This window comes from Camelus dromedarius, chromosome 4 (assembly GCF_036321535.1).
Source record: "Camelus dromedarius isolate mCamDro1 chromosome 4, mCamDro1.pat, whole genome shotgun sequence".
NCBI lineage: Eukaryota > Metazoa > Chordata > Mammalia > Artiodactyla > Camelidae > Camelus > Camelus dromedarius.
Window position 1 is genome coordinate 36,633,420 of NC_087439.1, and position 25,733 is coordinate 36,659,152.

The 25,733-nt window shown below is 45.0% G+C and overlaps 2 protein-coding genes and 1 long non-coding RNA gene across 13 annotated transcripts in view; 2 read left to right on the forward strand and 1 right to left on the reverse strand.

The window, feature by feature from the left end:
- TANC1 (tetratricopeptide repeat, ankyrin repeat and coiled-coil containing 1) overlaps nucleotides 1-16,696 on the forward strand; it is a 206,615-nt gene extending 189,919 nt beyond the window's left edge. For all 7 annotated transcript variants that reach the window (XM_064484816.1, XM_064484813.1, XM_031451472.2 and 4 more), the window contains 8 exons: nucleotides 5,377-5,510; nucleotides 6,785-6,908; nucleotides 7,207-7,382; nucleotides 8,327-8,459; nucleotides 9,782-9,873; nucleotides 11,550-11,696; nucleotides 12,575-12,675; nucleotides 13,321-16,696. In XM_064484816.1, coding sequence (XP_064340886.1) covers nucleotides 5,377-5,510; nucleotides 6,785-6,908; nucleotides 7,207-7,382; nucleotides 8,327-8,459; nucleotides 9,782-9,873; nucleotides 11,550-11,696; nucleotides 12,575-12,675; nucleotides 13,321-14,743 — 2,330 coding nt within the window. In that variant the 3' untranslated portion in view covers nucleotides 14,744-16,696. The remainder of the gene's footprint in view (nucleotides 1-5,376; nucleotides 5,511-6,784; nucleotides 6,909-7,206; nucleotides 7,383-8,326; nucleotides 8,460-9,781; nucleotides 9,874-11,549; nucleotides 11,697-12,574; nucleotides 12,676-13,320) is intronic.
- A 3,282-nt stretch (nucleotides 16,697-19,978) lies between these two features.
- WDSUB1 (WD repeat, sterile alpha motif and U-box domain containing 1) overlaps nucleotides 19,979-25,733 on the reverse strand; it is a 57,428-nt gene continuing 51,673 nt past the window's right edge. For all 5 annotated transcript variants that reach the window (XM_064484821.1, XM_064484820.1, XM_010985590.3 and 2 more), the window contains one exon: nucleotides 19,979-20,398. In XM_064484821.1, coding sequence (XP_064340891.1) covers nucleotides 20,241-20,398 — 158 coding nt within the window. In that variant the 3' untranslated portion in view covers nucleotides 19,979-20,240. The remainder of the gene's footprint in view (nucleotides 20,399-25,733) is intronic.
- LOC135321133 (uncharacterized) lies at nucleotides 20,394-23,699 on the forward strand. The gene is made up of 2 exons (XR_010380588.1): nucleotides 20,394-21,858; nucleotides 23,353-23,699. It is a non-coding gene; the product is annotated as an uncharacterized LOC135321133 (long non-coding RNA).

The window sequence follows — 25,733 nt, forward strand, 5'->3', positions numbered from 1 at the left end:
TGAGAACTCAGACTCCAGCCAGACTCCCTGACTTCAAATCCTGTCCTGCCTCCCAGTAGCTGTGTGACCTGAGGCAAGTAGCTGAACTTCTCTGGACCCTATTTTCCTCATCTGTAAAACCAGGATAGTGGTACCTGCCTTATAGAAGCTAGTTGTGTATTAAGTGAATTCATGAATTGGAAGGCCACGAAGCATCACATAGGAAGCACTAGACGAGTGTCAGAGTATATTATTAAAATATGGCAGGATCTTCCTATTTTGATAGCGTGGCTCCAGGTTCATTCGGCTGCTTGGGTTTAATTCCAGGCTGACACTGAACCGGCTTCATGATTCAGGGCAAATGCTGTAACTCAGTTCCTTCACCTCAATGAAATGGACATAATAATCATCTAGTTCCAAGGATTCTTGTCAAGACTAAGTAACAATTCACATGTAGTATTTTGCCCAGAGCTTGGCAGTTGTAAGTGTTCAACAGATATAACATGCTACCAAGGTTGTGATGAGTTGATTATTAATTGTTTTGTAATAATTAATATATTTTGTAATATATGCCATACATTTAGTCACGATAGAGTATTGAATGAATGCTGAAGTGACCTAATCTTAGTTACTTTGCAATTACTTCACGGTTGTAAAGGATAGAAGAATTTTGGTCACACGTGAAGCCCTGTTTAGTGGCAACGGCACATTTTATTTCTTTAAAAAATATTCCTCGGCACTCTGAGGTTCGTGTTTAATTTGTGCGCAGAGACTGACGACAGCATGTTTTACACCAGAACTGGAATAACATGTCAGGGCTGTCTTGGTTCCTCAGATTTGGTTCCTGCCTTGTTTTATAAGTAGTTCAGTGGGAAATGGGCGGATGTGGTGGAGGAGGCAAGCTTCTTAGGTGCTGCCTGGCTGCTGCCTGTGGCCTTGAAACATTCCCTCTCCTTGACCCCAGCCCGGCCTGCAGCTGCAGGCCCTCCTGGGAGACTTCTGCCAAATGGAGAAAGGAAGGGTCAGAACAATAAGGAAAGTGTTCCAAACAGCCACTCGTGAGATTCCGAGAGTATCTGGGCTGTGCTGGCTTTCTGCTCCTAAGGTCACTGAGTGGCTGGGCCCCTCCCGGCGCAGCCGTCTGTCAAGGCTGGAGGTGCTGGCAGCCCCTGGGGGCTTGCCTCCCAATGCAGTGGCATTTCTCAGTGAGAGCAGTCTTTATTGTGTTTCATTTTATCCTTTGTATTGTCGAGGTTTCAGATCTTTGCAGAGATGAGAATTTATAGCTGTTGGGAAGTTCTTCTAATGGAAGCCCTCCCCTCCCTCGGGGAGGAAGGAAATGCCTAACAAAGCAAGGCTGTGGGGTTGAGTTTTTATAGACCGAGGCCTGTTCCTAGAAGGGGGAGGCCGGCTGAGGGAGCCAGCGGTGTTGCCTGGCTTTTGGGGCAGGGGTCGGGGTGCTCCTTCCATTCAGTCTGACGCCAGCTTCCCTGAGTGGCAGGCCTGCCCAGACCCAGAGGGCAGCAAGGCCAGACACAGGCCGTGTAGCCTCTGCCGTAACAACTTGAGAGGTCAGTTAGTAGAAAGCGCAGGAGGAGGGGCTGCCCTTCCCAGAGAGGTCTGAAAAACCATGAAATCCCTAATTACGCTGCACCTTTTAAAAGGAATAGCTGGGCCTTTCCCAGTGTTCCATGTGCACCTTTTCCCTTTGTTCTCCCCCTTTACAGTTGAGTGGGGCTCGTTCAGCGAGCCTCTGGCCGAGGTTCAGTCCTCTCTGCCTCTGTCTAGTGGTTTCCATCTTGGTCACAAACCAGATGACGTTTGTGAGAACGCTGCTGCTTACTAACATCCATTTTTCCATCCGTTTTTATAAAAGATGATAAAAGTCAGCATGTTAGGAAGTGAATTGCCAGTAAATGCAAACACAGCAGCAAAGCTGAGCCATTCTGTCCCCATCGCCCTCTCGGCCATCCCAGCCCGCAGGAGGGGAGCTTCTGCTGGGGGCAAACTGTTTGGGCTCACGTACTCAGCCCGGGCCTTGGAAGGTGGCCTGGGTCATCCATGTATAATGTCACTGTCTGGAGCAGTGAACTGCCTGTGTGTGCACTGGCCTGTCACCCTTCCCTCAGTCTCTAAGCTGGGACAGAAGCATGTTGGGGGTGGGGGACAGTCCATTGTTGAAGCCCTCTGGCTGGCTGGCTGGCCCGTGCCCGGAAACACATCCCCGGGTGCTTGAGGGACAGATCTGCTGTAAAATGTTATAAACAGCCCTGTTTATGGAATGACTGTATTCCAGACACGTTGATAGTTGAGTTTTTGTTAATCACATCTTTGCCCAGAGAACTTTAACTCACAGTAGGTTCCAGCCAGTTACCCATTTCACAAAGAACCGAATTTCACTGATGTTTTCAGTGAGGATTTCATACTGTGGAGTGTCATCTGGGTTTTCCTAAACTGAACAGCTGCCATGACAAGTCTACTCATGCTCTGAAGATGAAGGATCATATTGTCGAGGTAAATGTAGTCGGAAAATGATACTTTCATGGGAATTTAATTAGAAAAATGCCATCTTGTTGAGGATTTTGCAGGTCAGAGAGAGAAGGTTCAATTTGAGTCCTGAGAAGTGCCATGAGCTCAGATTGATTTTTTTCAGAGCCACCATTTCATACCCAGCCTTGTTTCTTGTTCCTCTTTGAGTTCCATTGGCCAGAAGACAAGGCCTGGCCCCGCTGCTGGGCGCTCTCCCCTCCCATCCTGGTCCTCTCCCCCTTCTCCTCCGTCCAGGCAGAGCGCACTGACCCTTGTTAGAGTCCGGGGGTCAGCTCTGAGGACAGCCTTTTCAGCAGAATAGCTGGAATTCCTGAGCAGAGTTCTGCATGATTTTGTTTGTTTAAGCTTGTGGTTGACTCTTCTGTCTCTTATTTCCGAATATGGTATCCTTAAATCCTTGTGGGCCTGGAACTTGAGATAAACCCTAGCCTCAGGGGTCCTGAGTGATGAGGCCAAAAAGATTCAATCTGAGTAGAAAAGGTCCTGGGTTTGCAGTATCACTGGAAAGCGGGCACCTCAGGAGGCGTTCGTGTGCAGTGTGCCCCGTGGTAGGCGAGCTGCGTGAGACTCTCAGCTTGTGCTGGCAGGTGCTTTCTCACCTCGAAAGGAAGCCAGTGCCCAGTCGGACTTCCTGTCCGACTGGAAAGGAAGAGAAGGGACCCAGCGCCACAGCAGGCCCGGTGCGGCACTCCTCCACCGTCAGCTGCTCTCACTTCTGGCTTCTCTGGCGCCTTCTTGAAACACAGGGCCCTATTTTTAGTGCCTGGCTGTCATTTTTGATGTGCTGTTGTGAAAAATCTGTAGCAGCTGCAACAGAAATCCTGACTTAAAAGCACCCCCCCCCCCAAATTATAATGTGAGCGAACCTTGTTTGCCAAATAAAAGAGACTGGAACGATATGGTGGACCAGCTGCCTCAGGCCTCGTCAAAGGGGAGGGTCCTGAGCTTGCTCCTTCCAGGGCATCCCCGCCCATAGCTGGGTGCCCGCCCCTGGCCGCTGTCAGCGTGTAGTCGGGGGAGGGCTCCCTCAGTGGAGGAAGGTTGCAGAGGAGCCTCGGGTGCAGGTCGCATCCATCCAGACAGTGTCTATAAAAGCGCCCCCAGGCCCAGGCGTTATAGGAATCGTTGACATTCACACCCTGGCAGGAGTGGACTGAGGGACGTGCCGAGCAGCGGGACCAGGCCCCGTAGTGTGGGTGCTCACAGGACAGACACGATCACGTTGGCCTCCGGTGTTCAAACATGTGGGTATGGGAACCCCACTTCCACCACATGCGTCAGCGTGTAAACCAATATAAATACTGGGCTGTTTACGGTATTCGTTTATGACTTACCTACAAGTTTAGACGTAGTAGGATGGGTGACAACCAGCCTGTTCCTGTAACACAGATAGGAATGGTCCCCCGGGGTTGAGATCCACAGTAGCTTCTACTCTGTGTCTTGTTCTGGCGGCCCAGTCTTGAGACAACTAGTAAAGCAGCAGGTGGCACCCTCTTTGTTCCTCAGAGGAAGATCAGGCCCAGACTGGACAGGTATCACACTGAGCTGTGTAGCGTTTGCTGCTGCTGTGTAGTGGTTGCACCAGGAGTTACTGGTGGGGGTGGGCTGCGCACAGCCAGCTGGGCTGCCTCAGTGGGGCCGTCACAAGCAGCCTCCCCATGTGCTGCAAGGCACCCCCGGGCATGAGCCTGCTTGAGGGGTTGTTGGGGAGTAGGATGTCTTCAGCCGGCAGCGAGTCCCATCTCTCAATCACTTGGACTGCTGGTGAGGTTGGGCACTTTTCATAAGTTCTTTGGCCTTTGGTCTTAACCTTCTGTGAGGTCCTGTGCCTATGTTTTCCTAATTTTCATAATGAGGCATCTGACTGATTTGTAGGAATGCTTAATCCATTCAGGAAACCGGAAATGTATAGGTGTGAGGCCGTATTTAAAACCAGAACTGTCCCAGGGATAGAGTCGAGCATTATGGGGAGGCACAAACACTGATGTGAGGTCATCACGAGGACCCTTGCTCTGTATTCTTTCCCTTCCTACCATTTCTGTTTTGTCCGTGGCTGACCTCCCACGGCACCTCCACCACCAGGGGCAGCTCCCTGCCTCAGGACCACCTGGCGCTGTTCGCCTGGGCACTCATGGCCTTCTAGGGTCTGACCGTCCTTTTTGCTTTCCTGACGTTCTAAATCCAGAATCTTGACCCGTTGCAGAGAGGCTGAGCTCCATGAAGGCAGGAGTGATGTGATATGCTCTTACTGCCTCAGGAATTATTAGTCCTTGTTGATTGAAATGTATGACTTTAGGGTAAGAAACTGGACTGGACAATAACACTGATCTCTGTGCTGCACCATATTCTGGTTATCTCTTCCTGTGAAAAAGCAACAATCCCATAAACACTTAGTGGTTCCTGAATCTACAGTGCTGGCTGGCCGTGTGGGCATGGCTCATGTCTGCTCACACAGCTCTAGCTGGGGTGGCCGGACTCAGTCTGGGGATGCCACTTGCACATGGGTGACCGTTTGTTGCTGGCTGTGTGCTGAGAGCTCATCTGGGACGTCGACCATGCAGAGCTTCCCCCGTGGGTCCCGCCTCGGGGCTGCTTGAGCTTCTTCACAGCGTGGCATCCGGATTCCGAGGAGTGTTGCAAGGAAGTGGAAGTCACCTGCCTCAGGCCCAGGGCGCCCAGCATCCTTTCTGCTATGTTCTATTGGTCCAAGCTGTCATAGAGCCTGCCCAGATTCCAGGGGGCAAGATATGTGGTCCCCTTCCTCTCAGTGGGTGGAGTTCAAAGGATCTGGGGCCACCTTTAGCCACCACATGCTAACAGACTCCTCCTCCCATGACTTTCCTTTAGCCCTGACGGCCGCTGCAGGACGAGGGAAGCTGGAGGTCTGCGAGCTGCTGCTGGAGCGTGGGGCTGCTGTGTCTTGCACCAACAGGAGAGGGGTCCCCCCACTGTTCTGTGCGGCACGCCAGGGGCATTGGCAGGTACCCAGGGGACCCTGGATGCTTCAGAAGCGATGAGTGGGATAGAGTTCACTATTGCCCATCTCCCCTGCTGGGCCCTGTCTCTTTCATGTTCTTGGTTCCTGCTTGTGCTCTTTGGAAAAGGAAGCATTTTCCCCTCTGGTCCTGCACCTTGATTTGGCTGGTTTCTTTTACTGGGTGCGACATATTGCTGCTTTTAATTCAAGGCAACAAGGGGTCCTTGTGAGCAGCTCTTCAGTCCTTTACTTCTTCATTTTGTAAACAGTGACCACGTATCTACCCCATGCCTGGCACCAGGTTACACACAGCTACAGAAAAGTGGATCTCACCATGTCCATGATAGGAAGAATTTTCTAGACCTGGGTTTACATCATGGAGTCGCGTCAGGCCTGATTCCTGCCAGTTCTGTTGGGAGGAGCTGGGAGTGCTCCCCCACCTAGATTTTGGCTTCTCCCCTACCCGCTTTCCAAGAGCTTGGTGCATCCTGTCCGTTCCCCGCCACCCTCACAGCTCTGTGCGATGCCCCAGCTAAACCTCTCTCCTGGGCTCAGTGTTTCCTGAGTTGTGGGGAAGCTGGGACATGTCTTTAGTGTGTTGAGAACAAGAAGACGGTGGGACTGTGCCACCTTCTGTTGCTGTGGCAAAAAAACAAGAAGGAGAGAGACTGGACTTCTGGGGGCCGTTCCTGCCAGGATGGTCGTCATAGGAGGTGCCTCGCTGGGATTTCGTCCCCCTTTCGCCATGCACTTTTAAAGCATAATTTTGACTCTCCTCCAGGGATCTTTGCTAAAAATCCCTCACCTTGACAGTCCAGGATCCAGCTGTCCCCCAGTCCCCAGCCTTGGGAAGCCGATTGCTGAGGGCAGAGGGTGGGCGGGCGTCTCCCCTGCAGGAGCGCGGAGCCCGCACCGCACGGGCCCTGACCCGGTGCTCTCCCTGAGGCTGCACAGCTGCCCCTTGGGCCCCACGGTGGCAGTCCTGTCATCACTTGACTGCTTGGTTTCCCCCCACCCCCAAATTTCTGCCATGTAAGTGCATGTTCTATGGATACAGCATTGAATTGGGCGTTTTTAAAAGAAGATGTATCTGGAAGCAGATTCTGTTCAGAGGAACACAATAGAAAGATTTTACCAGCCCCACGGATCACACACCTGAGAGGGGTTTTTAAAAGGAGAATCCTTTTCCTCCTGTTACCGGTAGGAAGCCCTGCCTGGGTAGAGAGCACATGGTTTGAGGGGCCGTTGGGAACATGTAATTCCTAGTGTTCCTTTCAGATCGTCAGGTTGCTGTTGGACCGCGGCTGTGACGTGAACCTCAGTGACAAGCAGGGCCGGACGCCCCTCATGGTGGCTGCCTGTGAAGGGCACTTGAGCACCGTGGAGTTTCTCCTCTCAAAAGGTAGCAGCACTGGCCGCCCCTGCAGGGGATTCCCTTGGATGGAAAAAGAAAAGAGCTTGGCAGACCCATTTAGGACATTCTGATTCAATTTTTTTTTCAGTCTGTTTAGTCTTTTTGTCATGGACATTTTCTAACCTGTGCGCAAGGAGAGGGAATAGGCAGTGGCTCCCACGTACCCGGCGGCTTCAGGTTTCACAGGCCTGCTGCCTGCCGTCCAGGCCGGGCACTTGCAGGTGTGGAAGGGTTTGCCTCGGGCCGGCTCTCCAAGGTCATGTTCTATGCTGGGCTTTTCTTCCAGGTGCTGCCCTTTCTTCTCTGGACAAAGAGGGTCTGTCAGCACTAAGCTGGGCTTGTCTGAAAGGTCACAGGGCTGTGGTCCAGTTCCTGGTTGAGGAAGGAGCCGAGATTGACCAGACAGACAAGAACGGCCGCAGCCCCCTGGACCTGGCCGCCTTCTACGGCGACGCGGAGACCGTAGGTACCGCAGGTGGCTGTGCTCCCACCTGCACCAGGCAGGCTGGGAACTGATCCACCCCCACAGGTTTGAGGCTGGCCCGGTATGGCCATGGTGTCCCTGTGTGCGGTGGGTGGCTTTCATTTTTCTCCAGTTTTCTGGCATGCAGTCTGTTCCGGAACTGGAGTTAAGATTGTAATAGACCCTGAAAAGCTTAAACGTACATGACTGAGCACACACACACATATGTAGTTTTATTTTCTTACAGTTTCCTTATGAATGGAATTCCTGGATAGATCATTTAAAAATCATTTTTATATATGTGAGTAGAGCAATTTCTGTGGCCAGCATGGCTTTTCCTGTTGTTTTCTGTTTAATCCAAGTGACAGCTATTCTATCACATCAAGTCAGTCTTTGTGCCATGGTCTCAGACTTGCCACGTTGACAGTCCCAATATTTAAGTCTCTTTTCTAAACCTTAAAGTGAGTTGTAATACAGTCCAGCTGATCCCAGTTTGCTACTCTTTCGGCTTCCGTACCCAGGCTGTGTAGATCTGAGTGTTTCCAAAGTGCTCGTTGTTGTAACCTGCGAACGCACTGGCTGCAGCCATGGCACAAGTCTGCCTCCTGAGTAGTTGGAGATGAATGGCTGTGTCTCGTATCTGTGGCCAGGGAGAGGGGGTGAGACAGAGACAGATGATGGCGTGCGTGTACCTGCCTCTGGTCTGTGGGTGCATGGACATACGTCCCTCGCCAGAGGCGCCCACCTGTCTCCCTCACTGCTGGTATCAAAGTCCCTTCAGTGGAGCAAGTTGGAGCTGTGGATTGCAAGATCCCATTAGGCCAGAGGCACCTAAGATCAGAGCGAAGCTAAGACCGCCCGCTCCTGCCACGGGATGTGGCATCGGCAGTGTGCAGGGCTCCCGCCCCGGGGCCCCTCAGTGCTTGTGCTCTCCCCTCCGCAGGTGCTGTATCTGGTTGAGAAGGGGGCTGTGATCGAGCATGTGGACCACAGCGGCATGCGGCCCTTGGACAGAGCCATCGGTTGTCGAAACACATCGGTAGTGGTCACTCTGCTGAGAAAAGGAGCCAAATTGGGTCAGTGGATGCCTCAGTGCAACAGTGAGAGGGGGTTAGCTTCAGAGTTTAGAGTATGTTAAGGATGGTACTCCTGCTCCCAGGGTAAGAAGTAAGGTGTCAGGTGTTCGGAGATTTTTTTTCTCCCTCTCTGACTCAGCAAATCACAGCAAATTCAGTATTTAAAAGGCTCATGTTATGACCGCCCGTGTGGGCAGCGGCATTGTTGAGGGGGCAGCCCTGCTCCAGCACTGTGGTGTGGGCGCCTGGGAGCTGTAGCGCAGAGCAGTTCGGGGAGCTCAGCAGGGAGGGGCTGGGGCTGGTGGGCGAGGAAGCTCACAGATTGGTTGTACTGGTGATTGTGCGAGAGCTGCTGTGGGGTTGGGGGGGCGGCGGTCAGCTAGTCAGTGGGAAGACAGCGGGCAACATCAGCTCAGGTTCAGTGAGGAGAAGTTGATGGGATACTGGAGGTAAGAGGGGTGATGGGAGGGTACCGAGGTGGTGGGAGAGCCCCTCTGTGCGGCCGGTTGGAACATGGCAGACTGCTCAGGGCAGGGGAAGAGGACCAGGACAGACGGTTCTGGTTTAGTCTGTCAGCCCTTCAGCCACCAGCAGTTGTGGGGAGGGGACTGTGATGACGGTGGTAAGGTGACACTACTGAGCAGCTCACGGCATTAGGAACCGTTGTGAGCAGTTTCAGGTGTTAAGTCCTCACCTTGGCTAGAGGTGGGCACTGATACATCACGGTGCAGCGGAGGGAGCCGGCCGAAGGCGGTGAGTAGCTTCCTGAGGTCATGATGAGCAGCAGGTCACTGTGCAGAGTCTGTCCCCGAGCGCCGCTCCCTGCACGTGTCCAGAGGACGCTGAGACAGGAGGTGGTGGCTGCACCCTCGGCCGGAGAGAAGTGGACACAGGCGGGGCTGGAGCGGGGCGGGAGTGCGGGGCGGAGGCCAGCATCTCAGGGCGGGTTTGGCACTGGACGTGCAGCGAGTGCGGGAGACGCTAAGAACACACCCGCGTCGTGCCCGGTGCTGCAGGAAACCCAGGACGCAATTTGGCAGCAAAGTCCGTAGAAGGGAGGGGTGGCTCGTGGCTGCACTGATGCCTTTTCGTCCCAGTACTTTTCTACCAGAGTAACAGTCTGCGCTGGATGCAGGTCCCCTCTAAGGGCCCCGTTTCCGTTGTTACGTTGTCATCTGGGGGCCTGCAGGATGCACCAGCACTGGCCCTTGCAGCTGGGTCCTCTGCTGTCTGTGGGCTTGGCTGTGGTGGGGCCAAGAAGCACTGAGCTCCTTTTCCTCCGGGACCACTGGAGTGCCTCTGAATGAATGTTTCTTTTGCAGGAAATGCTGCCTGGGCGATGGCTACCTCCAAGCCTGACATTTTGATTATACTTTTACAGAAATTGATGGAGGAGGGAAACGTGATGTACAAAGTAAGTGGTACTGCCCTTTCTGTGCTGTAACGGCCTACAAGCAGCCCCTTAGTTTGGTGTCTCATGGACGTCACTGTGATGTTTGGCTAAGAGAAGTTCTAGGAGGTGCCAGCCTGGCCTTGTGCCCAGGCTTTGGTATTTTAACAGCAGAACTTTCAAGGTACAGAGCCATTCTCTTTGTGCCATTTTGAGAACCATCATTTCTGAGCGAATCCTGGCACTATAACGGTGACTTATGGCCTGAAGCCTTGGTGTGAAGGGAGAGTTGCTTCTGGTTTAACTGGCACATCCTATAGGAAAGTCCTTGGATCCTGGAATCCTGAGACATGGGAAAGGAACACTCAGGAGACATTTTCAGTAGAAAATAATAATTAAGTCTGCCAAGCCTTGATTATCTTATTTTTAATATCTGTATGCTTCTGAACTTTCAGACTGTTTCTAGACATTTTTTTAGTTAAAATAATCAAGTAATATATAATACTCAGTTACTCAGGAGATGGAATTAATTTTTTTCACACCCTTAGAAATGGAAATATAATTTAAAGATCAAAAAGTTTGACTTTGAAGTAAAAATTTCAAAATAAGACATCCAGTTTGGTCAGAAGTCAGCAAACTTTCTCTGTCCAGGGCCAGGTAGCAAATATGTTGGGCTTTGCTCTGTGGTCTCTGTCACAGCTGCCCAGCTTTGCTGTTGTGCCACAGAGGCAGCCACAGATAACACACAAACAGATGAGCAAGGCCATGTCCCCATCAAACTATTTATGAAAACTGGTGGCAGGCTGGGTTCAGCCCAGAAGCCATAGTTTGCCAACCCCTGGTTTAGGTAAGTAGATGCCTAGGCCATTTGCATAGATCATTATTCTTCCCAGGTCTATGATTAGACAGAATTAAAGATTACAAAAAAACAAAAAAATAAATTTTGGCCATTTTAATCCTTTTTGCCGTGAAGCTGCTGCACTTGCTGTGTTTTAGTTTTTCCTTTTCTTTTTTTAATAATAACAAATAAATAGGCATATAGCAAGACCCAGCAGGGTTCCTGACTTGGAATCAGTTTGAAATTGAGTTCAGAGTGTGTATTGTTGTGGCTTTGAAGTGGTTTTAATATGAATTTGGGTAGGCAATTATGTTAGAAATATCAAGCCATTTTCAACTGACTTCATACCCGCTGTGCGATGGAACTGATGGAGCAAATGGGTTTCTTTAGCCTTGAAGATGACATGCGGGGCTGTTCTGAGTTTTAAAGCCGGTGCTTTAGTTCCTCGTAAAAGCCAGATTATTATTCTCCAGCCAGCTCTAGATCTATCCACAAGACTCAGCTTGCCTTAGGAACTGCATCGTTTTCCCATCTGATTTCCATTACACTTTGCATTAAAGTATCTTTAGATGAGAGATCATTCATGAAATGGTTGTCAAAAATACACAACAGAGGAAATACTCTGATGTATTAAGATCGATGATTATCAGTTTGGCCGTTTACAGATCTCTTCCTGTAAACCTGGCTTCTCTCTTACTGTGTGAAGTTCGGGTTGCAGACGCCTATGCGGACAGCGAGGCCAACAGGTGTCCATACTGGTGTCCATGCCGGTCAGTGTACTGGTTCTAGCCACAGCCCTCGTTCAGCAAGATCCTTATTCATCTCTGGAAAAGCACAGATTTCTCTGATTTTTGAATCCTAGAAAGGGAAGATGAAGGAGGCAGCCCAGAGGTACCAGTACGCCTTAAGGAAGTTTCCTCGGGAAGGATTCGGAGAGGACATGAGACAATTCAGTGAGCTGAGAGTTTCCCTCTATCTCAATCTGTCTCGCTGCCGAAGGAAAACAAATGTAAGTGGTGGCCTCTCAGTCCAGTCCTTGAGCAGTAGAATGTCTTCATGGTGGTGAGGGCCTGCCCTTGCACAGACCAAATACAGGACCTCCCATCTGGTGTGTTTGCACTTTTCTGTGAATCTGGCACATGGGGAGCTGCTTGTCTGGGACCGTCCTTAGATCACTGTCACCACCCACCTCAAGGCTTTGAGAGAATGCACTTGGGGACAGTTTCTCTGCAGATGCAGATGGCTCCTCGACCCCTGCCCAGCTGCACGGTGCCAACATCATCATGAGGGGCCCATCCCCAGATTCAGAAGGAAAGGTCATTGTAAAGTTGGACACAAATGTGTTAAAATCTGCTTGGTATTATTAGGTTTGCTCAGTGGGTATGCCAGGAACCGGTTGATTTGTAATTAATAGTAGTTGACTCACAATTAACTTGTAACTAGTAACTAGAGTCGTTTCAATACCACTTTATTTCTTCCTTTTTTTTTTTTTATTTAAACTTCTTCCTCCCACCACCAACTCTGTTGACCTGTCTGCTTCTGCGCCCACATGCTCCGACTGCCTTCCTGCTACCGTGGCCACAGCGTCCCGGCCCGTCTCTGAGACAGGCACTTCTCATGTGTGGGGTCCCCTCTGCCTTCACCCCTGGTGCACTGCTGCCACCACCATCCCCTACCGCTCTCTTGAGTCACCAGTTTTTGCTTCTCTGTTGGATTCCTCTCCTAAGAACATTAATAAGCGTTAAGTGTCTCCTAACTTCAAAAACCAGCTTCTTTCTCCACTTGTGTCTCAATTCGCTAACCTTTAGAACAAAATTCCTATAAAAAGTTGCCTGTAATCATGTTTCAGTGCTGCTTCTGACTCATGTATTTAAATATTATTACCAGGACTTCGGCATGGCAGAAGAATTTGCTTCCAAGGCTCTCGAATTGAAACCAAAGTCCTATGAAGCCTTTTACGCCAGGGCGAGAGCGAAGAGGAGTAGCAGGTACTGTGTGGGGTTAGATACATGACGGGGGGAGCCTTCTGGTGTTTGTTTCTCTAGTATCAAAGCTGCTGGTTGACTTCAGGGGCTTCTGAGTCATAAGCATCACTCAGTGCCTCCCATCCCTTTTAATACTGAATCGGGAGCTCCTGAGAGGCACAGCCGTGGATATCGTTAGCAGCGGCTTAACTTTTATTTTCTCTGGACATCTCAGTAACTATTCCTGCCCCCACCGCAGTTGACGTTCCCTGTAACATCCCGTTCCTGAGGAAGCCAGCTAGAGGCTTGAAGAGGTGGGGATGGGGGTGTCGTCTAGGGTTTGTCTGCAGGTTGGCCTGGTGAGAGGGCTGGAGGAGGTCACACTGAGAGGGTTCTGACGCCCCCTGCTCTGTGCCGGCTCTCGTTCCCAGCCAGGGGTCTTTATAGACACAGCAGGGCCCTGGAGCTGCACAGATCCAGGTTAGAATTCAGTTCTCCCACTTAGCTGAGAACTCTGAGCTGGTTCAGTGGGTCCCGTCCACCACAGTGAGTGTGCAGAACCCACTCAGCTACCCTCTCTTGTCTTTCCGCAGAGCTCTGTTAGGAACAGTCACGTTCAGAGCTAGTTCTTACCTTGCTTGTGATCGCATCTTCTGTTTTCATATAAAGGCAGTTTGTGGCCGCTCTGGCCGACTTGCGGGAAGCCGTGAAACTCTGTCCCGCCAACCAGGAGATCAGGAGGCTCCTGGCCCGCGTGGAGGAGGAGTGCAGGCAGCTCCAGAAGACCCAGCAGCAGAAGCAGCAGGGCCCCCCACCAGCCCCACCTGCCGACTCAGACAATGAAGAGGACGCGCCCACCCCTGACCTGAACGACCTCGTTCACCTGGAGGAGGCAGAAGAGGAAGACTCTTCTCCACAAGAAGAATCCGTTTCCCTCGCTCCCAGGCCCCAGCCATCCTCATCTGCCCCCTCCCCATACATCCGAAACCTTCAAGAAGGGCTGCAGTCCAAAATCAGGCCAGTGTCCCCACAGCATCGGCCGGGAGGCAGCAAGCCCCTGCGGGAGCCCGTGGCACAGCCGGGGCTGGTGGTGCAGCCCACCAAGCAGGCGCAGATCGTGAAAACCAGCCAGCACCTGGGTTCCGGACAGCCGGGCATGAGACACAGTAGCTCCAAAATTCAGGTCTCGCCTCAGCATCCCCCTCCGAGTCCCATGCCAGGCAGACTCCCGGCCGCCCCCGCTGCTGGAAGCAGAAGCCAGCATCTGGAGGGAGCAGGAGCTGCTGCTGGCCACTTTGCAGATCGGCTGGGCCCCAGCCACAGCGCCCAGCTGCAGCACGGTGAGAGCGATGCCGCACATCCCTTACCAGGCAAGGTCAAGACGGCAGAGAGGCTTCTGCCTCATGCCGCCGTGGCTGTGGACATAGGCCCTCTAAACCCAGCGGGGCCGGTGAGCTGCAGCGACGTGCGCCACCCAGCTTCCCTCACTGGCTCGGGCTCTTCTGCTTCTCCATCAAGCAGCATCAAGATGTCAAGTTCCACCAGTAGTCTGGCTTCAAGCAGCAGTTTTTCAGATGGCTTCAAGGTCCAAGGACCAGATGCTCGAATTAAAGACAAGGTCGGCAGCCAGATTCAGAGTGGCACAGCTGAGCACAGACCGCGCAATACCCCATTCATGGGCATCATGGATAAGACGGCCAGGTTCCAGCAGCAAGGCCATCCTCCCAGCCGCCCCTGGCACTGCCAGGTGCCAGAGGGGCTACTGACCAACACGTCTTCTGCAGCTGGCCTGCAGTCCTCCAGCTCTGAGAAGCCCTCTCTCAAACAAGCAGGAGGATATAGTAGCCAGGCCAAGACCTGTTCTGGTTCTACCCTGGGTGGAGGGGTCCACAATGGGGCACAGGTAAAGGAGCTAGAAGAAAAGAAGTGCCAACTTCCAGTCCACTGTCAAGATGGCAGGATCACTAAGACAGTTTCTCATCTGTATCAGGAAAGTATCTCTAAACAGCAGTCTCATATCAGCAGTGAAGCCCACCGGAGTCACCTCCCTTCAGCAAAACCAAAGCGATCATTCATAGAATCAAATGTGTGAGCCTTAAGAGAGACCCATTTGTAGTATTTGGAAAACAGTGTGTTGACTCCTGGTAGTAATTAAGTGGTTTTTCATGACAGAAATTACATTTTAGCCATATATATTTTTCCCCCTCAGGAGTGGATCAGATGCCATTGGTAAGTTAAAAATGTGGGGTTAGATGTCTCTGATAGACATAAGTCACCAGAAATAAGAATGCTAACCAGAATTGAAAACTACAATTACTTATGCCTATTAAGCTAAAAATTTAAGACAACCAAGAAGACATTAACTCATGCTTTTCTCTTACGAAATTGTTCGGTTTTATCACTTTTCTCCTACTGTTTGCTATGTGGTCAGATCATATTATTTCTTAGAGAATGTTAATGCCTAGTGATAGGTTTAACTCATGACATGATAGCCAGGTGATGTGTTCTGGAAACGATGGAGTTTTCAAGTTACAGTTCCATTGAGTCAGATCTCAATTTATTTATTTATACATACACACACACACACACATATATATATACGTGTATACACACACACACACACACACACGCAGTTGACCCCTGAATGACATGGGGGTTAGGAGCGCCCCCTCTGCAGTCAGAAATCCACATCTCACCGTATAGTCAGCCCTCTGAAGGATTCCACATCTTTGTAGTCAACCAACCACAGATCATATAGTACTGTAGTAGTGATTGAAAAAAAAAAAAAAAGCCGTGTATAAGTTGACCTGCACGGTTCAAACCCTTGTTATGCAAGGGTCACTGTGTGTGTGTGTGTATATAAATGAAAGACCTGACTAATTTTTAGCTGAATATAAGTGTGACTGTAAATGTCATATAGCTGATTTTTTTGTTTTTTTTTTTAAGCAAAATACAAGAATATCCAAGTATCATTCCCTTCATAGCAATTCTTTTAAAAAGATTAAACACCGATTTCTGTGATATGGTTCTCATTAAAAATATTTTTATAGCACCTTTTTTGGAACTATATTCCTGCTTCAAGGTGTTTTTAATATTTGGCAACCGAGTAAGCCATTTGGAATCATGATTGGTGGTCAAGTTGAATTTGGGCTAAAATACTAAGAATATAGCATTCTTGGTGACATATAAATTATCTCTCAACTGGTTCCCAAACTGCTTTTAATGATAGCTCTCCTGGAACAAGGTCCCTTAAGGACACTATTTGGACACTTAAGGTATGGCTGGTTGTTGTTTTCATTTTATTATACAATCATGACTTTATAGTCACATATTGTACATAGGAAATAGCCAAGTTGTATTCAGACTTGTAAATATAACTATCTCAAGTAGTTAATCTCAAAAAAAAAAAAAAGTCATATATTTGCATGTTCTTTTTTAGGCTTCGTCCACGCTGGTTATTGCACTGAAAGATAACATTACGGCATGCTAGCAGTATACCAGTAACAGCACTTTATTTCATTTATATGTAGACCTTTGAGGTGCTACTTAAGTCCAAATCGATGTATTATTCATTTGTAAAGATAAGGTACAAGGATGAACCTTGCTTTAAAGGTATTTTTATATGAAAATGGTGTGCTGTTGGAGGGTGTTAAAATGCTAGTTTGAGAGGGGTGGGAGTGCATTTGTTTTGTATGTTGGGATGTGAAATTTATTTTCTACAATTGGGGAGAAGGAAATTCTATATTTACAGAATGTTTTAAAAATGAATAGTTGTAATGAAGTTCCTGTGAGCATCATTACGGGTTTTTACGAAGAGGAATCATCCAGTGTCATTCTTCAACATTAGTTTCTGAGTGTGTACAGTACTTTGTACAGCTTTATCATTTTTTATAGGCTTTTCATGAGTTCTGCTTATAATGACTATGGCTTATTTATTGTTTATTGTTTTCTTTAATATTTGTGGAAGTCCTACTCTTTTGTTATGTAGTTTTGTTTCTGCACAACTACTGTATTTTTCCCTATGGAATAAAGACTATTAATAGAACTTGTTTTGTGTTGAAACCAGTGGCTAAGGAGAGAATATCCTGATGCCCGCTGTCTGCCTTGCTTCAATGCTGGGTGCTCTCATTACCCTACAGAAGTGGAAAGCCTGTTTTTACAGTAATGCTATGAAATGCATATTTAATTTTATTTAATGATTTCAGAACAAGAGTGATGGCTTCTAAAAATCCCAAAATACTCAAGGGTCAAAATTAGTCTTTTTGCCTGAAATGAGAAGAATGCAACACTTTGGCAATACACTGAACACAGTGCTAATGTGAAACTGTTCTTCAGCACATTTGTATTATCTTTCAGTTGAAAGTGTGTATTTGTCTTCATACCCACCTATTTCAAAGAGTATGAATAACGGTGAACATTAAACGGTCGTATTGTGATAAAATCCTGATTTGGAATCTTAAGCCTAAGCAACTTCAGGTTATTGTGTGGTTACTGCTACTACTAGCAAGGCTAAGTAAAGTATTTCCAGGCCCTCTTGAAAGCCAAATATTTAAACTAAGGTAAAAAAACAAAAAAACTGAAGTGGGAGGGGAAAAGTCTATGAATAGATAATTCTTGTTGGATGACTTTTACTGTGAAGCTGCTAGTGTGAGTATTGAGTATTGATAGCATTTATTGTACATTGTGATTTTGATATATTTTTTAATTGAACTATAGTCAGTTTACAATGTGTCAGTTTCTGGTGTACAGCATAGTAGTTCAGTCATACATGTACATACACTCGTTTTCATATTGTTTTTTGTTGTAGGTTACGACAGGATATTGAGTACAGTTCCCTGTGCTATACAGAAGAAACGTTACTTACCTATTTTATATATAGTGCTTAATATCTGCAAATCTCAAACTCCCAATTGATCCCTTCCCATCCTCCCCCGCCACCCCAGTAACCATAAGTTTGTTCTCTATGTCTATAAGTCTGTTTCTGTTTTATAAATAAGTTTGTCATTTTTTTTTTTAGATTCCACATGTAAATGATATATGGTATTTTTCTCTTTCTGGCTTACTTAACTTAGAACTGACAATCTCCAGACACGGTCCATCCATGTTGCTGCAGATGGCATTCTTTTTTATGGCTGAGTAGTAGTCCATTGTATAAACATACAACTACTTTATCTGGTCATCTGTGAATAGACATTTAGGTTATTTCCATGTCTTGGCTATTGTAAATAGTGCTGCTGTGAACATTGAGGTGCATGTATCTTTTCAAATTCAGTTTCCCTCTGGATATATGCCCAGGAGTGGATTGCTGGATCATACATATGGTAAGTCTATTTTTAGTTTTTTGAGTAATCATCATACTGTTTTCCATAATGGCTACACAAAACTACATTCCTACCAAGAGTGTAGGAGGGTTCCCTTTTCTCCACACCCTCTGCAGCGTTTATTGTTTGTGGACTTTTGAATGATGGCCATTCTGACTGGTGTGAGGTGATACTTCATTATAGTTTTGATTTGCATTTCTCTGATAATTAGTGATATTGAGCATTTTTTCATGTGCCTATTGACCATTTGTATGTCTTCATTGGAGAATCTGCCCATTTTTGGATTGGGTTGTTTTTTATGATTAAGTTGTATGAGCTGTTTGTATATTCTGGAAATTAAGCCCTTATCAGTCTCATCTTTTGTGAATATTTGCTTAGTAAAGATATTTGGTCCAGTTACCCCAGGAAGTGCAGTCTCCTTGGGAAGCTTCTTGTCATCGCAGCGGGCAGGCAAGGGTGCTCCGGCCTAGTCCTGCACTGACGGTGGGGCCCAGAGATTGCAGTGGGCCGGTGGTGTCCCTTCCTCTGGATGGTTCTGGATTTGGTTTGTCTAGTTTTTTGTTTGCTTTTATTTGTAGGGAGAAGGCATTGTTTGGCTCTGGGTTTGTTTCTATGTAAAAACAGAAGCATTTCACTTTGGTAGATTACTGGCATCTTAGTTTTCAGCCATTTAATTTAACAAGAAGCTATTCCTAGTGACACGCAGAAAAGAAAATCACCTTCTTTAACACATTTAACAAATAACCAATCTTTTATTGTGTTTTCTATCAATGACTTCAATGATTTTTAGTAATTTTTATGTGAAAACCAGCCAGCCTCCTTTGGAAAATAAGTATTATTTTATAGAAACAAAAGATATCTGGTCCAATGGCTGGGCTCTATCAGTTTTAAAAAGCCTTTTGTTAGCGTACTTTTTCTATAGAATACAATAGATAAACACCTGGAACATGTTCCCAACGTTTTTTGGTCCTCATGAGTAAGAATGTGAGATGTATGTGTAGTATGAAAAACAGAATACTCTTCTAGAATCAGATTGTGAATCCTAGCTGTGACCCAAAGGAAATAAAATTCAGTAATACGTTAGAATGACAGAAATTTTACAAAGCAGCAATTACAAAGAGCAGGTACTTGGGGATTTCTGTGAACATACAGCATATTAGCTATAAGTTTACAGAACATTGGAAAAGACTGACTGAATATGTAGGACAATGTACAGCTACATTGCTTTTCCCCTTTTATTTCCGTGTTTTCAAACTTGAGAACAGCGAGGGTTTGGGGGTAAACACAGAAGAGTCTTGGTCCCTGGCTGCCCTTAGAGTTTATTTCTAGCAGGCTTTCTCACTAATGGCTTTCATTACGGTGAAGAGCTTGTGACAGGAATGGAGAGTCAGTACCACCTCACCTTCCTGAAGTTGAAGTTTTCTTCCGAGTGAATGCTTAGCAAGGTGTTGTATTAGCTACTGGTCTATTGTGTAAAAATATACAGTCGCCTAGCTAAGAATATTATGTGGGAACTTTTAAGAATTCTGAACTCTATAAAAGGCTAGTTTGCCTCTTTTATGTTTCAGCAAAGTCAACTTGACATATCTGTGATAATTTATTCCATCTAACTTGTACCTAGGTTTAGACAATGGGGGAAAATCATTACCACCTTGCAAATTTAGAATCTAACAATACTGGTCATTAAATACATCAAAAGTGATTTTTTTCAATTTAGTCATAAACAAATCTATAATTATTTTGCTACAAATTCTCTTCACAAGGATTCCAAAAAGTTTATCAAATGAAGGGCTATGCACTAGGATTTAAATATGTTCTATTCTAGGGGAAGGTATAGCTCGTGCTTAGCAAGCACGAAGTCCTGGGTTCAATCCCCAGTACCGCTGTTAAGATAAATAAACAAACCTAACTACCCCCCCCCCAAAATATGTTATATTCTAGATTATTCTGATCTTTGGCTGTAATAGAATATGATTTACAACAAGAATAAGTTTGAGCACTGCAACTTAAAGTCAAAGTAAAACTTTATTTCTCTATAGGTTAAGATTTTTTTCACTAGTATAGAAAGACATAGTAAAAATAAAAAAGAGGTTATATGTGTTATTTAGTCCATGTTTCTGAGGATGAAAATAGTAAATTTTTTTACAGGTAACTAAATTTAAGTTTACCCTTTATCCTTCTGTTTCGGTTTTAATAATGTCTGATTAGTAGTTACCTTTGAATCATTCAAATGAGATTACTGAAAATTTAAATACAATACTAACAATTTTATATTTGATGTGTCTCTAGCCATCGATCAATGGCCATTTTCAGAGTCCTATTTGGTGTAAGTACCACTGAAGGAAGAACAAGGTTTGTCATGGGACTTGTACGCTTCTTTTTGCTGATCCAATTTTCCATTGCTTCCTTTTCATATGAATAGCCATCTAGGAAAAAAGAAATATACACAAATTATTTGCAGTGTAGAAGTTAAGATTGCTAAAATGGGTATTAAAAACTCCATTGCCAAAAGAAAGAAAAAGGGATGGCCATCTGCAAGCCAAGGAGAGGGGCCAGCAGAAATCTACAGACACCTTGATCCAGGATTTTCAAGCCTCCAGAACTGTGAGAAATAAATTTCTGATGTTTGAGCCAAAAAAGAAAAACAAAACCATTGTTGAGGCCTTTATTGTGATTTAAATGATAATTCTTGTCTTGCACCACTACTCCCAAAACACTTCGGCCTCAACACCCCAAATTCTACCATCTTAAAATGCATTAAGATTGCACAAATACACCTTAAACAGTGTCAAAATATTACTGATTCTTTTTGAATACACAACATCCTGAGAAAAGGATCCCATCAAGAATTCAGATGTGTAGTGTGAAGAAAGAAAGGAGCCGGGCAGAGCAGAGTGGTGGTGAGGACACAGTGCCCCGTCTTAGCTCTGGGTGTGAACTAACGTGGCTGAAGGTGAGAGCAGAGAGCCTTAGGGGTAACTTGGCAAAACTTTCTGACTCACTGAGAAGTCAGGGAAATATACAGAGAGGTTACAGAGCTCACCTTAATAAGGACTTGACAGCAAAGGGATTTATGATGCAAAAAAAAAAAAAGATCTACTGGCTAAGGTTTTTAATACATGTTCTTACAAAATTGTTTCCTTTGCACATGTAAGAAAGGTTGGGGGTTTTTGCTTCACTACTTTTCTTTTTTATTCTTGTAGTTCTTCCTCTTAAACTGAAAATCTTAGTTCCTGAATACATGTATGCTTTAATCTGAAAAGCATACAAACTGTTTCAAACTAACAATACCAATTTGTTATTAACATAAGACTGAAAGATTTTAAAGATTTTTCTCTGGCTCTTTCTGTCACCAAGATAAATCCACCAAGGTTGTCTAACTGAAATACTGTGTTTAAGAATCACTTGAAAAAAAAATTCTTCTGACTATATTACTTGACAACTAATTTGGCCCATTTGCTTCCCTTTTTATCCTCCCAATCTTTAGAGACTGATTTGTTTTTCATGATGTATTTAAGTGGTTTCAAAGTAAAAACTAAAAACAAGGCACATTAAGGGGAGTCTCTGTCCAGCCATGTTCTCTCCCTTCCCATACAGGTAACCGTGTCTATTAGTTTTGTTTACCCTTTGTTTCTTTTTCAAAATAGAAGCAAATGTATGTGTACACACATATACATTCTTACATAAAAGCTGGAATGCTCCACACTGCTTTGTACCTTGTTGGTTTTTTACTTAACTATACCTTTTGTATTCCCCCTACAGTACTCGACTGTATGATATACTGATGGACACCTGGGTTGTTTCCAGTACCTTTTGACAAGTAGTGAGTCCCGCAATAAATAGCATGACCATCTGGGAGAGAGGACTGCTGCATCAGAGAGTAAATGTATGTAGTTTTGCTAGCTATGCCAGTACTTCCGTAGGGGTTCTACCATTCTTCTCTAGCAATGTTTATGAGAGGGCTGAAAATTTCCCCAGAGCCCTGCCTAGAGAACATGTTGTCAAACCGGATTTCCGCCACTCTCCCGTGAGCAGTGGTGTACACTGGGAAGTTCTAACTTACAAGGGAGAGAGGATATCTTTTCCTATGACTAAGTCATTTGCTTTTCTTTTTCCTGTGAACTGACTTAGTATTTTTGCTCATTCTTCTATAAGGTTCCTCTTTTCTTCATTTTGGAAGTTTTTTTTTTAAAGATGTAGCTCCAGGTGTACAACATAATGTCTATACACACACACATTGCAAAATGATCACAATACGTCTAGTGTAAACCCATCATTAAACAGTTACAAATTCTTCCTTTTCTCATGATGAGAAACTTTTCAGATCTTCTCTCTTAACTTCCTAATACACAATACAGTATTATTACCTGTAGTCACCATACTGTACATTACATCCCCAGGACCTATTAATTTTATAACTACAAGTTGTGCCTTTTGACCACCTTCAGCCATTTCACCCATTTCCTGTCCCCTACCTCTGGCAAGCACTAATCTGTTCTCTGTATCTGTAAGTCTGATGTTTTGTTTTAGAGTCCACATGTAAGTGAGATCATACACTATCTCTTTCTCTGACTTATTTTACCAAGCACAATGCTCAGGTTCCATCCAAGAGCTCATAAAAATTAGGACCTCCTTTTTTATGGCTGAATAACATGGCCGTTGTGTATATATAAATTTTTTCTTTTTATCTATTTATCCACTGATAGACACTTAGGTTGTTTACATGGCTTGGCTATTGTACATGATGTTGCAATGAACATGGGGGTACAGGTATCTTTTCAAGTTTGTAATTTTGCTTCCTTCAGATAAATATCCCGAGTGGAATTGCTGGATCATACAGTAGTTTTATTTCTTTGAAGAACCTCCATACTGTTCCATAGTATTTATATTCCCACCAGCTGTGTACAAGGCTTTGCTTTTCTCCACATCCTTACCAATACTTGTTATTTCTTATCTTATTGATGAGGGCCATTCTAACAGGTATGAGATGATTGCGCTGTGGTTCTGATATGCATTTCCCTGATGATTAGTGATATTAAGCACCTTTTAATGTGCCTATAGCCATCTGTATGTCTTTGGAAAAATGTTCAGATGCTCTGCCTATTTTTTAATCCGATTGTTTGGGTTTTTTGCCAAGTTGTGTTAGTTCTTTGTAAATTTTAGATAACTCTTAACAGATACATGATTTGCAAGTATTTTCTCTCATTTGGGAGGTTGCCTTTTCATTCTGTTGATGGCTTCCTTTGCTGTACAGAATGTTTTTTTTAGTTTGATGCAGTCCGCGCCTTGTTTATTTTTGCTTTTGTGCCTTTGCTTTTGGTGTCACATCTAAAAAATCATCAGGACAAATGTCAAGCTTACTACCTATGTTTTCTTCTAGGAGTTTTACGGTTTCAGGTGTTAACATTCAAGTCTTCAATCCACTTTGAGTTGATTTTTGTGCTTAGTGTAAGACAGCGATCCAGTTTCATTCTTTTGCATACGACGGTGCAGTTTTCCTAACATCATTTACTGATGAGAGACTATCCTCCCAACATCGTTCACTGAAGAGAATCCTTTTCCCACTGTATATTTCTGGTTCCTTTGTTGTAAGTTAATTGATTATATATGTGGGTTTATTTCTGGGCTTTTCTATTCTGTTCCATTCGTTTATGTGTCTGCTTTTATAATAATACCACACACAGTTTTGATTACAATAGCTTTGTAATAAAAGTTTGAAGTCAGAAAGTGTGATGCCTCCAGCTTTGCTCTTTGACTTTCTCAAGATTGCTTTGGCTATTTTGGGAGTCTTCTGTGGTTTCATACAAATTTTAGGACTGTTCTATTTCTGTGAAAAATGCCATTGCCATTTTGATAGAGATTGCATTGAACCTGTAGATTGCCTGGGTAGGATGAATGTTTTAGCAGTTCTTATCCGTGAACACAGAATATCTTTCCATTTACTTGCATTATCTTCAATTTCCTTAATATCTGGTAGTTCTCAGTGTATAGGTCTCTCACCTCCTTAGTTAAATTACTAGGTATTTTATTCTTGTTGATGCAATGGCAAATGGGACTGTTTTCTTAATATGACTAATAACTTGCTACTAGTATATACACAAAAATCTGTTGTCTCTCTGTAGACTTTTGTAACTTACAACTAATCAATGAATTCAGTAAAGTTTCAAGTTTTCTGGTGGACTTCAGGGTTTTCTATATATACTGTGTCACCTGCAATAGAGACAATTGTACTACTTTTCCAGTTTGGATGCCTTTTGTTTCTTTTTCTTGCCTGGATGCTCTGGCTAGGACTTCCAAGAATATGTTCAATAAAAGTGGCAAAAGTGTAGGCACCCCTGTCTTGTTCCAGATCTTAGAGAAAGAGATTTCAGCTTTTCACCATCAAGTATGTTAGCTGTGGGCTTGTCATATCTGGCCTTTATGACGTTGAGGTATGCTGCCTTTATGCCTACCTTGTTGAGTTTTTTTTTTTTTTATCATAAATGGGTATTAAATTTTGGCAAATGCCTTTCTGCGTCTATTGAGATTGATTTTTGAAGCTGAGACACAGCAGGTTAACTGAGGCTAATCAGCCTATGATTTATATCCTTCATTTTATTAATATATCACATTGATTTACAGATGTTGAATCATTCTTGCATCCCTAGAATAAATCTCATCTGATCATGGTGTATGATCCTTTTAATGTATTGTTGAATTCAGTTTGCTGATATTTTGTTGAGGATTTTTGCATCTGTGGTCAGCAATGATATGTGGCTTGTAACTAACTGTCTGTGGTGTCCTTGTCTGGTTTTATTATGAGGGTAATGCTGGCTCATAAAATGAATTTGGAAGTGTTCCCTCCTATTCTGTTGTTTTGAAGAGTTTGAGAAGGACTGATATTTTTTAGATTTTTTTTCATCTATGGAATATTAACACTTTTCAATTTTTCTACTTATTTCTTTTAGATTTTGAGTCCAGGTTAGGAAGTATCCCTATTTCTAGATTATCAGGGAATTTACCTACATTTTCTCCTGGGATTTGCAGAGGTTTCATTTTTTATGTTTATATGTCTGATTTATTTGTAACTAATTTAGACATATAGTATGACAGATGAAGCCAGTTTTATCCTTCTCCATATGACTAGTTGTCAGAATACCACTTGTTTAAATTACTTATTTTTCTCACTGACTTAAAGTCTCATTTTTATTATTCATGGAATTTTCAAAAGCACTTGGATCAGTTTCTGGATTTTTAAAAATTTTACATGAGTCTGTTCACGTACACACCACACTGCATTCTTTAAAGAGGCTCTGTGACATGTTCTACTATCCGGTAGGGCTCGTGATACTCCTCTTGATTTTTATTTTCTATGTTATTTATTGTATGTTCTTTCCAACGGAATCTGATAATCACCTTCTGCACTTCTAGGAAAAATTCCTAATAGTGACATCCCCCAGACGTGGAGCCTTCCTATCTGTCAGCATGCTATGCTTTCTATTGTTTCCAAGTAACTTTTCAGGATGTTTGTGCAGTAAATTTTGGGTATTTCCTATGTCTAATATTTTATTTTTATTTACATGCACATGAAGACTTTTGATTCCTCATTGATTTAACTTGCTAATTAGCCTTATTTAATCTACAGTGTCTCAGTTCAAAACCCATCCAGGGAGCCGAACACTCAGTATGCTGGGAGCCAGGATACTGCAAACCCCGTTTCTGCTTTGCCAGCTGGCTCCTTGTTAAATATTGCAATGGGAGTCCTCCAGTGGAGACAGAAAC